We start from the raw sequence: 13,968 nt of genomic DNA on the forward strand, positions 1-13,968 counted from the left end.
AGGAATCTATTTCGTCCCTGCAAAAGATAGACATGGAATAACACTATTTCACTATTTCACAAGTTTTAACTTTACCTCAGATACAATTACATAACAAAAATGTATTACAGAATGTGCCTCCACCACGTATGCCTGATGGGTTGTAACCTAAACATTTGAGGGCACAGCAAGTACAGAAGTGAACAGGTTGGAACTGTGACATGAATAAGAAAACACCTTAAAGATTAGGTTTCAGAGGCCTCTCAGAAATGGTCATGACCAAAACATATGCCATAAAGTTGCTAGACTGACAGCATCTCAGAACGTTGACATTTCTGTATATCTTTGCAAGTCTGTCATTTCAGTAGTAGTGACGCCGTGCCAAATACAAAATGATGGAGTGTGAATACATTAGATACTCAAGTAATCATGTAGCTTACCCACCACAACACAGACCTAGTCAAGGGTTTTTGACTGGTGCTAGTAACGGATGTCTATCCCCCATGGTCTGCACTGTCCTTGGTATTTTGCCGCAGTTTGGACCCAAAGGTAATACCTTAAGTACTAGCTCTCGTTCAGCTATCAGAATAGCTATTAAGCTAAGAGAGGAGGAGTGTGAAGTTCAAGTCAGCACCCATATACCCTTAATGGGGCCAGAGGCCGAAAATATATTTAAGATATTCATATTCGGTGGTCAAGAAGAGTACTACGACATAGTGGTTGGAAAGTTTGAAGAGTACTTCATGTCCAAGATGATTCCACAATAGAGCATGCTCCTTCCAGAAAGTACAGACACTTTGAGAGAATAGGAAAGTGCTGCTAAGAGCACACACAAAGAACTGTGACTTTGAATAACATAGATCTGAACACATCAGCTCTCAAGGAAACAGCAACTGATGACAGACTTTACCTTGTAGACAGAGGTGCAAACAGAGGTACAGTGTGGCCAACAGAGGACACCATGCATCAAATCACCCAGCAGGAGGCGACGAGCTAGCATGGAGTTCAGAATGGAGGAATGACAAACAACCAGTAAAAGGGAACCATGACAACGGACATTACAAATCAAGATTAGAGAGAGGACTCATTCTATCTAGGCACCATTGATAAAGGCATTGCAGACCATTTGACTGTTGAATTAGAAATAGGGAGCACACCAGTAAAACACCCTTAGTATAGCAGCATCACCTGAGATGGGACTAGTTCATACGATTGAAGAGGTGAGCACAGTTTTTGGGGAACATGGGACACTGATGATCGAAGCAGTTAAGATATTTTAGAGGGAGTGAAACCATATGCAGCCCATTATCAGCAACCATCACTCCTGTGTTCCAATGGCACATTGTATTTGCTAATCCAAGTTTATCATTTTAAAAAGCTAATTGATCATTAGAAAACCTTTTTGCAATTATGTTAGCACAGCTGAAAACTGTTGTGTTGATTAAAAATAAAATAAAACTGTCCTTCTTTAGACTAGTTCAGTATCTGGAGAATCAGCAATTGTGGGTTCAGTTACAAGTTCAAAATGGCCAGAAACAAATGACTTTCTTCTGGAAATTGTCAGTCTATTATTTTTCAGAGATATGAAGGCTATTCCATGTGAGAAATTGCCAAGAAACTGAAGATCTTGTACAATGCTGTTTACTACTCCCTTCACAGAACAGCTCAAACAGTCTCAAACCAGAATAGAAAGAGGAGTGGGAGGCCCTGGTGCACAACTCAGTAATATGGCAAATACATTAGTGTCTAGTTTGAGAAACAGGTCCTCAACTGGCAGCTTCATTAAATAGTACCTGCAAAATACCAGTCTCAAAGATTAAGAAAAAGAACATTCCCGAGACGCAGACCAAATCAAAAGATGCAGGAAGTCTGCTTAACACCATCTGTCAAGCATGGTGGAGGTAATGTGATGATCTGGGGCTGCTTTGATGGCTGTGAAGTGAGAGATTTGCAGGGTAAAAGGGATCTTGAAGAAGGAAGGCTATCACTCCATTTTGCACTGCCATGCCATACCCTGTGGATGACACTTGATTGGAGCCAATTTCCTCCAACAGGGCAATGACCCAAAGCACAGCTCCAAACTATGCAAGAACTATTTAGGGAAGAAGCAGTCGTTTTGTATTCTGTCTATAATGGAGTGGCCAGATCTCAACCCTACTGAGCTGTTGTGGGAGCAAGTTGACTGTATGGTACATAAGCAGTGTCCATCAAGGCCAATCCAACTTGTAGGAGGTGCTTCAGGAAGATTCAGATTACCTAAAAAAATTGACAACAAGAATGCCAAAGGTCTGCAAAGGCTGTAATTGCTGCAAATGGAGGATTTGTTGAGGTTTTCATGGAAAACAAGGACATTTCTAAGTGACAGCATACTTTTGAACAGTAGTGTATGTTTATGGTTTGACCTAAAGAATCTCAATAAGAATAGGAAAAGAATGATTCATGTTGCTAGCTACAGTAGACACATTTGCCTAGCCCTCCACAATAAAAGGTTTTCCAAAATAGGAAATAATCCTTAATTATCTCTCCTGGCCTGCTATGACCCGAAAGAGACCAAAGTGTCAGCCGATGAACACAGTAATGGACTAGATGAAGTACTGCTACAACTCAGTGGAGAGAGATCAAAGTCTGTGGCTTACTGAAACAAGATATGAGCATAGAAGGAGTTTGGGCATGCAAACATTTCCAGAAAATACCTTGTCGGTATGGACAGTTTTAGACTAATAACAGATCACAAACCAGTTGTCCCTATGTTAAATAATGAAGATTTAGAAATGGTACCAAAGAAATGTCAGACTTACTGAGACTGATGCGATTCGACGCAACTCAGTAAAACAGTGGTAGTGGCAGACACACTATCACAGCCTTCTCAGTAGGCAGACCTCAAATGTATAGTAATGAACATGCCTTTGAGCACATAACCTCATCCAGCACTATCCACCAAGGAACAGATACACTGCGTGCACTATTATCAGGCAAATTGTATTTCTCAAGTTTTATTTTATTGTTGAACAATCACAATGCTTTATGTCAATCCAAAATATAATTGAACCTCAAACCTGAATGATAAATAAAGGAAAGGTTATATTTGATCTTTCTCAGGGGAATATATGTTTGCACAATTATTAGGCCACAATTGGTGTGCAGAATTATTAGGCAACAAAATTACAGAAAATAGTTTCCCAACTCACTTGTTTATTCTCAATTTTTAAAGTTTGTGTCTTTTCAAAAAATATTCAGTGACCAATATAGCCACCCTTCTTTTCAATAACTTCCATGAGCCTTCCATCCATTGTCAGTTTCTTCATCTGTTCACGATCAACTTTCACTGAAGCAGCAACCACAGCCTCCCAAATGTTGTTCAAAGCAATGTATTGTCTTCCCTGACTGTAAATCTCATGTTTCAGAAGGGCCCACACATTCTCAATAGGATTTAAGTCAGATAAGGAAGGGGGCCAGGTCATTATTTGGACATCTTTGAGGCCGTTGCTTGCTAGCCAACAGTGGAGTATTTTAATACATGTGATGGAGCATTTTTCCTACATAAAGATCATGGCCTTCTTGAATGCTAAGGACTTCTTCCTGTACCACTGCTTGAAGAACGTATCTTCCAGAAACTGGCAGTAGGTATGGGAGTTGAGTTTCAGTCCATCTTCAACCTGAAAAGGTCCAACTACCTCATCCTTAATGATAGCAGCCCATACCAGTACCCCTCCTCCACCTTGCTGGTGCCTGACTCGAAGTGGTGCCTTGTCCATTAATGATCCAGCCATGGGCCCAATTATCCAAGTTGCAGAAATTGTTCAATACTCTCAAAACTTTAAGTAGAGTAGATCTGAATGTCCTTCATTTCAGTTCTTTGTAGATCTCCAGATAATAGGTGAAACCTCAGTGCAGATTTTCAACACAAACTAACTATCTCCAAAGAGTTGACTGCAGAAAAGTACAATTTGTAAAATGTTTACTATTCTTATTAATATTGATAAGGGGTACGTTTGCCATTTTTTTTGTCATTTGTAGGGAGTGTTGTGCGCAGTGGCGCCCGCAGCTGTAATCCTGTATACACCATGTGTACATTTTTTTTTTTCATGGTTTTGTCTTGAAAATAAAATTGTGACTGCAGATCCTGTCTTTGGAATACATTTTTTGGGGAATAATGTGCTTTAGATGCATTTTTGACTGCATCCAATAAATAACTTACCACTACCCAACGAACACTCAAGCCGTTTGATACTGAAGGCCGAGTGATGTCGCTACCATTAGGCAAGGTGGGCAGCTGCCCTGTGAAAATTCAAACTGAAATACAATAGAAAATGTCATGTTTATTTTTTGTCTTAAGATCTGATCTTGTTACTCAAAATTCATTATTCATGTCTGAGAACTATCCCCCCCCCCCACACTCAAATGGTCTGTCCCATATTTCTGTTCAACTTCCACCATCTGAAAGATGTTTAGGTTGTTTATTCAGTCAGCCTGAGCCTGTTACACTATGGAAGAGATGGACAGCATAGCTTTTAAAATATAAAACGCTGGTATGTGAGCGGGGCAGAAAAAAGAAGGAAGGAGGAAAATAAGTGCCCATATTAGTAGTAGCTTAGCGGCTGCAGCTACTAATTGTGTCATAAACGTGAATATTAATATGACGGTTTGACAGTCACCTAAGAAAGAGCAATCCCTGTCCTGACCACCATGAACGGCCACCAGACAAAGGTTAAGAAGACCTTGATTCAATTCCAACATGTTGTTTTTCTAACATCATGCAATTTGATTACAATGATGCCAATGTTGATCACGATGGCGATAGCAATTTACCCTCCCCTGGCTCCCCAAGAAAGCTGTGACAGTTTAGTGACACAGAATATAATGTCTGATCCAGGCACATGGGCCCTCCCAGCTGACAGATAAGGTAAGGTGCAGCATAGTGAGAAAAGGAAGGTATATGAATGCACTTGACTGATCATGATTAAGAAACTGTATACTCCAACAAAGTGGCTAAGTGCTTTGCTTCGCTGTAGTCATAGCTTCAAAGACAGTAAGTACCCTTCAGATAATAATTTTAAATTGATTTACTCTACTAAAAGGGGCAGCAATGCAAGTGTCTTTGGAAGTGGCAGTTCCATGCAACAATACAGAAAGAAGGAATGTTCAAAACATTGCCGGGATAGCTTTGATAAGGACAATAAGGTAAATAATAGATGTTGTGGCCTCAACAAGTCTCTGCCTATGGCCCCCATATCATTATTACTGCCACTGCTGGTCAGTGGCTATAGGTCATTGCATGATCACATTTTTCTGCCCTTAATCGTTGCTGACATTGCATGTTTCTCTGGGCTATAAAAAAAACTATAATAACAGGAATCAATCTCTCTCTCTTGCTCGCTCGCTGAGTAGATTGCGTGTGTGTGCGCGTGGGAACCTAGATGTTAAAGGTAGCCAACAAATGGACGGGCAGTTCTTGTGCATACTATGAAATCAAATCTTGCCAGAGCCACTGGTTGGGCAAATGTTCTTTTCCAACTCATGTCCGTAGTCTTAACAGGTTTTGCCCTATAACTCATGAGTGCTGACAGTGGGTCAAATTGCTTTGTTTTGTTGTTTGGACTGTAGCCTACATTCTGCATACACTGCATGCACAATTATTAGGCAAGTGAGTATTCCAATCATGTCATTATTTCTATGCACATTTTCCAACTCCAAACCATATAAACTTGAATGCTCATTGGATTGAATCATTGTCAGGTGATGGTATTTGTGTAATGAGGGAGGGTTAGTTGAAAGAGAATTACACCTTATATCAACGTGTGCATTATTATTAGGCAGCTTCATGACCTCTGGTAAAATGGGCCAAAAAAGAGATTTAACTGACACTGAAAAGTCATAAATTGTAAAATGCCTTTCAGACAGATGCAAAACACTCTTGAGATGGCTAAACTATTGAGGCGTGACACTCAAACGTTTGTCAACTGGGGTGCAAATAATGAATGGAGAAGAAAAGAAGGCAAATTAACTGCAAAAGACATGAGAAGAATTAAATGTGAAGATACTAGGGACCCATTATCCTCCAGCGCTACCATAATCCAGAACTGAAACCTACCTGGAGTGTCCAGAAGTACAAGGTGTCAAGTGCTCAGAGACATGGCCATGGTCAAGAAGGCTGATAGAAGACCACCACTGAATAAGATTCACAAATTGAAGCGCATGGATTGGGCAAATACATTTTTCAATGTGATTGGTTAATTCTGAACACAGCCACATCCCCATTTATAAGAGGGTGTGCACACTTATTCAACTAGGTTATTGTAAAGTTTTTCCCCCCTCAAAGATTTCTGTTAGTTTTTCAATTGAATTGTTCACATTATAGGTCACATTAAAAGTGGAAAACGTTCTGACATGATTTATCTCATTCCTTTACATCACAAAGAAATTGCATTTTATCAAGGGTGTGTTCACTTTTTATATCCACTATATTTTGCTTTTTCAAATGCTTTTTCAAATGCTTTTTCAAATGCTTTTTTGGTTCTTTTCGATAATAAAACTACCTATTGAAGTTAAATTATTATTACTATTATTACGAGATGCAGCAGCTAAACAACACACTATTTTAACAAACAAAACCTACTTATTTTAACTAGGTATGAGACCAGACAGTAACAAAACAAACCGGATCTGTAGAATACATGGAAAAGCATGGCAAAGCATTAAAATAAGTTAAAGTCACCTGTTAAAATGTTTAAGCTTAAGGGAATCAGAAGGTCTTATTGTTTATGTATATCTATGTACTAGACCAAGAGTGACAAAAGTGAGGAAAAACCAACAAGTGTCTCAGTAAGGTGTTGGGCCACACACCACATCTGTCCAAAATCTCCCATAAGTGTTCAACTGGGTTGAGATATAATTACTGCGAAGACTATAGGATATGATTCACAACATTTTCATGCTAATCAAACCATTCATCAAGGTCAACTGGGCCTTCTCAGCAGTTTTGTACATGCCATAAAGCATATACGATAACTGCTTAATTGTATCATGTATTACACCTACATGGAAGCATCTTTGGAAGAACATTTGTTATGTTCTTCCACTCATTTATTCAGGTTTTTAATTAAATTTGTCCCTCTTCTATATTTTCATGATGTCTTTTGAACTGTGTGCTCATGACCAATCCATTATCTTCACTAGTTGCAAATAGACTTACTGGCAGCTTTCCAGCACACATTTTCTAAGCACCAACCCCTGGAAAAGTTTAGTTCTGATGTCATTTTCAAGGATGTCATGACAAAACTCTCCACCAGAGGGAGACAGAACTATGCATATTCAACAGACAACCTTTTTCATTTTGCTTAATAAAACAGGTGGAAATTAGAAATGGTTGGATTATCACATAATCACTACATTCCAAGGATCATCTCAGTCTTCTAACTAGGATCCCAACAAAACATGTGCTCTGAATTGGAGAGGACAGACACTAAGCGCAGACTGAAAGATATTAAAGATCAGGAAAATATTCTTTATGGAGGAGTGACTTAAGCTGACTTCTTGTGTTTTCACAATATTCTGAAAAATTATAGACAGTAGCTCATCGCCATTGTCCTGGCATTAGAAGGTTGCAGACAATTCCGGAAACAATGGTGCCAATGACTTTCGCCCCTGATAGTTCAAATTCTTTCATCACCCCCCCCAATAGTCTGAGCAGTGGAACACAACATGTTATAGCAATCTGACAGATAGCACTGACATGGAACGCAACCATTGGTTGATTAAAAGCCACTGATCAGGGGAACACAGCCTCAGCCAACTCACAGACAAAAAGCCAACCTGTGAAGCCACTCACTGTACAATGAACTGTTATCTAAACCAGCATATTCTGTTAGATGAAGCAAAGTTAAGTGTTCTCACTCTTTTTCTTCACCCCTGCATATGATGAAATAAAAATTAAAAAAAACAGACTTTTTCGAATGACCCTGACCGTTGTGTTTTTCCTCAATAAATTCACGTATTATTTCTGGTGGCACTGCAAGAACTGTCCACCAGGGAGCTGCAATGTACCATAAAATGCAAAGCTGCTGACATACAGAGAACAATGACACCATAGAGATGATTAGCCGACTTACCTGGAGGGAAATGTTTTTAGCATCGATATTGCCATTGAAGAGACTTGCCTTTTGAATGTTATCAACTGGGTGGGACTTCCGTTTTGATCCATTGATCAACCCCAAAAAGTCTACAATGTCAAAGTGAAAAAATTAAATCTACAAATTTTTCTAAGTTCATTACAAATATAGACAGAAGATTATTCATTACATAAGATTTCATCTGCTTTATTGGATAGAGGCCCATTTGGCAGTGGTTACAGCCATGAGTCTATTTAAATAAGTCTCTACCAGCTTTGCGCATCTGGACATATCAATGTTTGACCATACTTCTGTGGAATATTGCTCAAGCTCCGTCAAATTGGATGGGGTAATTTGGTGAACAGCAATTTTCATGTCTTACTATATATTCTGTTAGATTGACGTTTGGGCCTCACTTCAGGACATTGGGCCTCATTCATCAACCATTCTTAAGAAGAAATCCCTCTTTAAAACCCACTTACGCAGTTTCCACAAAGATTCTGACATACACCAATGTTTTTTTATTCAGGATTAGTTTTTAGGTAAGAGCAGAATCTAGGCACTCTCAAGATCACATTTATGCAGTGCTGACATGTTTGTGCCAAATAATTAGTTATTGTGTTTTCTTCAATTCTACTGTTTTATTATAAATATGATAAAAATTACAATAACATTGAATCATTTATAATATTTTTTTTTATCATAATTTACATTATTCTTCTGTATTTGGCAATCATTTTCTATTGCCAAATATGTTTTGGCTTCTTTAGTTGCGCGCCCTTCTCCGGATACAGCGGTCACTGTACGAGTAATGGCAGGGAACCGAATCACATTGGTGGAAGGAGACATTCATTCTGCTCCTTAATTTCCTTGTTTATTTTTTAGATCCGACTGAGCAGAAAATGTGAAAATGTATTCAAACGAGTGAATATCTGCACTGAAAAATCACAGTAGAGGGAGCGCATCTTCGAATTCCATGTGCATTTTTCCGGCGTCAGTAAAGTAAAATCAGAAGGCAATCTAATAATGACTGGAAAGATGTAACCTATCTGAACGTGCATTTCACGCTCTAATATCATTCTAGTGTAATTGTTTGCCTTTACATCGTAGATTTGCACTTTTCATTGTTTGGGGGATATTTTTAAGCATTACAATCAAATTGCTTTTTGGGAGCCAAATGAACCAGCTCCTTCAGGTGAACGGAGCAAGAAAAGACAGCTAACCAAAAAGACTCAGAATGCCCATCCATAGATATAAAGCATAAACGGGACATATAGTTCTGTCTGACGTCTCAATATCTCTGCAATCTTTCCTGGTACCAGTTCGGAAAAGTCAAGCCACTTAACACTAGTCATGGTGGTATTTTGTGCAGCTGTAATTTGGTCCAGAAAAAGGATGAACGATACAATGGAGGTGGGATACATCCGAAGACACTGTGGCCCTATCTGGGGGAGGCCCCGGACAGGGCCCAACAGGCAGGAAATCAATCTACCCACATTGCCAAGCATCAACCTAAGGGACCACCACCAACTGCAACCACCCTGAATGACTGCCGAGTATTGCCAGCAGAGTACAGCCCAATTGCACAAGTGCACAACAGACAGAGAACAACAAACCAGTGACTCCGCCCACGAGAGGCATTGAAGGGAGGGCATCCCAGTGGCGATGAGACCCCACCTGGCAAGAAAGCAAGGGCGTACAGTATCAAGCCTTTCTGGAAACCTTCACACCCCTGGGCCAGACTACACTTAATCATAGACCATGCTGTAGAGATGAGTCTTTAGTAGACACTTGAAAGTTTGTACTGAGTTTGCATTTCTAACCTTAAATGGCAAATCATTCCACAGTAGTGGAGCTCTATGAGAAAAGGCCCTGACTCCGGCTGATTGTTTAGAAATTCTAGGTACAATTAAAAGGCCTGCATCTTGCGATCATAGGTTGTAGAAATGTATGATAACATACTCAACTGTACATACCATGTTTTCAATCAATGAACAAGAAAGCTAATCCAGCTTAACCTTAGCTGTTGAGCTACGTAACTTTAAAGTATCAGAATTCAGTTTATTTATTTTAATATAACGGTCTCAGCTAGCTTGTTAAAGGAAAGTATGAATTAATGTTGCACACAACGTATGTGAAATAACGAGTTTTCGTCTAAGAAACATTATTACTGTATATAATCAGCAGATAGTGATGTAGGGTAGCCTTTGTCCACAAAAAGGTTAACTTGTTACTCCAATTTCTGTCCTCTGATACCAAATTCAGTGAGCTAGCTAGCTCCGTTTAGCGTATTAAAAGGGATTTCTACAATGAAATGAAATTATAATATTTATATGTATATACAATATATATATATATATATGTATTATAATTTAAAACTACAGTTAACTGTTATCTTTGGAAATAAAGAAGTATACATTTGCATTGTATTTAAAGTTCTATCCTATATCATCCTACATTAGACCATAGCCATTTTGTACTCTTAAATTATTGAAAACTATTTCAAATTGTTTTTTTGTTAATATTCTGAAAAGTACAGTTTAATGTATTATGCTATGCATGACTGTGGCTATTTATATGTTATTAAGGAAGTGTAACTCTTATATGAACTGAAATGCCACTTCTACCATGTGTTTGTATTGTAGATTGGTTAGAACAGTAAGACGGCTGTCAAATTGCTCCATTCTGATTTATAGGGGCTCTATCAGCCCATCTACTGTTCTATTATCTGTGTCCATCACTACTGTCGATGGGCTGCGCGGTGCATTGTGGATAATTCTGGAGTGCAGTGAGTCATTGGGCCGGCCCTAGCTCCAAAGTACATCATTACCACTAGGTGAACATAAGCTCAACATTAGAAATATCTGAGATACGTAACTTCTTATGTTGCGTATCTCAGATATTTCTGCGATATCGTATGGTTTTATTATCGTTTAATTTTAGTGACATTACGTACTTTCAAAGAAAAAGTAGCCTACCATTTAGTGACTACCTTTGCTCTAAAAGGGACCATTGGATAGCAACCGAATGACGCAGCATGACAACCTGAATATAATTGGTCGATGGTCTGTTTGTCTGGAGCGTATACGTTCCTACAATCTTGACCCAAAATATTAATGTCATCCTTTCTACAATATCGATTGAGTGATTTAGCCGAACCACTGACAGAACTGACGAATCGATTCGACTCGTCTCAGCAAAGCTACATACGTAATCAATTTGGCCATCAGGCGTGTTTGCGTAGGGCTATCCTGGATTTGAAGACAGACAGCCTCCGGCGGCTGGCTTTCAGAAAGCGGCGTCATAGTTGGCCGAGAGCCCCATGTCTGGAATGAAACGGGTGCACCGATTGGCTTGACTTTTCCCCCTTAACAACTCACACGGATGATTTTCTCTCTCTCCCCGCCTTTGTCATATTAAGCAAGCTAGAGAAGAAGCGAGGGGAGCATGGTGTTCGAAGCGAGACCGAAAGGCTGACCAACTGATATCAGTCGAGACAGACAGCTCCAGAGAGAGGGGAAAGGGGGAGATATATTTGGAATATTGATTCAGATCTCCCATACTTTTATTTTTCCAGTTATCCAGTTGATTTGTAAGTAAACAACATTTTACCTAACCATGGTATTTATTGGTAATGGTATTATTCCCATAAAAGGAGTTTTTAGCTGTCCATTCTCTGAGGCTCACAGATTGTTGACATTGACAACTATAGTGAGACAGCTAGACAGCTGCCAACGCGTAATCCATCTACACTTACGTCAATGTGTTTGTCTGTACACACGACGTTGCTTGTAGGAGTGATTATATATATATATATATATATATATATATATATATATATATATATATATATTAGAGTAGGCTTGAATGTTTTTGTAAACGCATAAACACATTAAGTTTTATGTCCTAAACGCTCTTAGAGCATAACATGAAGAAGTTGTGTTTATTATGGTATAATACCGTTTTGTTATTGTGTTATCTATTTTAAGAAATCACGTTTTTTTTTTTTTGCATTGTTGTTTTCTCTGACGTTAGTTGTGTAAAGCAAAACAAGCTCAACTTCATTTGACCCACATGGAGAGTTGTTTTCAAGCACCATGTCATTTGTTAAGGTTACCGGGATGTATTTTAAGCAGTATTGTCAATTGGACAATGGAGTAATGCTTTTACATGGCCTGCCTTATATTTTCATCTCTTTAAAAGCCACATGTGTGGGTAAAAGTTATTGCATAGGGACACTAGATGTTCTATGTCTTGAACTTTGACCATTGAACCATCTTTGGTCCAGACTCAAGTTTTCTGTCCGTGCTAAAATAAAATCTAATCAATATACATCTAGTGCAATTGGTTGACTATTCATAGTGCGCTCTGGTCTCCCCCTATTGGACTCCACTCTCTCCAGGGCGATGTCAGTAAATCCCCCCAGCAGCAACGATGCCTGTCTGAGCATTGTCCACAGCCTGATGTGCCACCGGCAGGGTGGCGAGAACGAGGGCTTCGCCAAGCGGGCCATAGAGAGCCTGGTGAAGAAGCTGAAGGAGAAGAAGGACGAACTGGATTCGCTCATCACTGCCATCACCACCAACGGAGTTCACCCCAGCAAGTGTGTCACCATCCAGAGGACGCTTGATGGGCGCCTGCAGGTAGGCTGCTGTTACGTCGGGCCGAACGGTGTCGGCCTGTGTGATGTCATTGATTCCACAGGGCCTATGCAGCGGTGTACTTACTGGTTTGGCACAAAGACACCATCCACTCATTGACCAGAAGTTTACAGTCAAGTATTTATTTATTTTTTGATTGCTTTTAATATTCGGTCATAAGGCCTGCATAACAGCATTATGGGAATGGCCAACACAGTTATGACATCTAGGTCAGCTTATGGTAACTGACTTTACTAAGTCACAAAACAAACCAATACTTAGGCAAGCCTGCGTTGGTTGCCATAAGCTGCCATCATCTGACCAGACTGTTTGGTGGCGGGTGGTGTGACGCTAAGAGAGGCAAGTCGGCCGTTCAAAACCTGGATCTGATAGGAAAGATAAGGCCGAAACTGAGTTGACATCTGAACATTTGAAATCCTAATAACCATTGTGCCCGTTGAGCAACTCATTCAACCCCCCACACCAACTGCTCCCCTGGTGTGTAACCGTTGAACAAGGCCTTCAACCCCCACCCCTGGTGTGTTTGGTTGGGATAAAAGTGGAATTCATATTTCAGTTGAACCTTTTTCACAATCCACCACTAATGTGATCTTGTACGTGTTACGTTGTTCTGGCACTGGCATCTGTGTGTGTCTCATGATGGACAGTGTCCGTTAAGTTTGACATTTTGTCATCACAAAACAAGTGAGGGATGCAACAAATGAATACGTCAGGGTGTTTAGAAAGGTTTCCTTCTAGAGAATGAGCATAGTATTAAATATGTGGAAGTATAACCCACAAGCTGCTTACAGAGAGAGAGCAAGGGAATGTGAGAGAAGGAGACAGGGAGTTCCCCTCCCCTCCCCCAGCTCTGGCTGGAGGGAGTAGTGGAGGGGTAACGCGGGTTGTTTTGTCTGAGACACAGGAAAGGGGCAGGGTTAGGTTAAGCCTGTCTGTCTCTGGTGTGTGCGGTGTGTGTGTGTGTGTCTGTGTTGTGTGCGTTTCTCTGTAGTTATTCAAAGTTAAATCAAGTACATTATAAAATCTCTTACCACAGTATTTTGTGTGTATATGTGTGGGCGCATTTGTGAGAGGGCGAATGAAAAGGCCTGTATTATTCTGTGCAAGGTTTGACTTCCATCAAATGTTTTTACATTTGAGATGTTGCGTGCCTGTGGATGTGCTGCTGTTAGTTGTCATATGGGTTAGAAATAAATATGAGAATAAGTCTTGTGTGTAGT

General features: G+C 39.8%; 1 protein-coding gene across 1 annotated transcript in view; it reads left to right on the forward strand.

Moving 5' to 3' along the window:
- The first annotated feature begins 11,274 nt into the window (after positions 1-11,274).
- si:dkey-239n17.4 (mothers against decapentaplegic homolog 4) overlaps positions 11,275-13,968 on the forward strand; it is a 14,295-nt gene continuing 11,601 nt past the window's right edge. The window contains exons 1-2 of the mRNA XM_013139278.4: positions 11,275-11,679; positions 12,490-12,730. Of these exons, the coding sequence (XP_012994732.3) occupies positions 12,494-12,730 (237 nt within the window). The 5' untranslated portion in view covers positions 11,275-11,679; positions 12,490-12,493. The remainder of the gene's footprint in view (positions 11,680-12,489; positions 12,731-13,968) is intronic.

This window comes from Esox lucius, chromosome 20 (genome assembly GCF_011004845.1).
Source record: "Esox lucius isolate fEsoLuc1 chromosome 20, fEsoLuc1.pri, whole genome shotgun sequence".
NCBI lineage: Eukaryota > Metazoa > Chordata > Actinopteri > Esociformes > Esocidae > Esox > Esox lucius.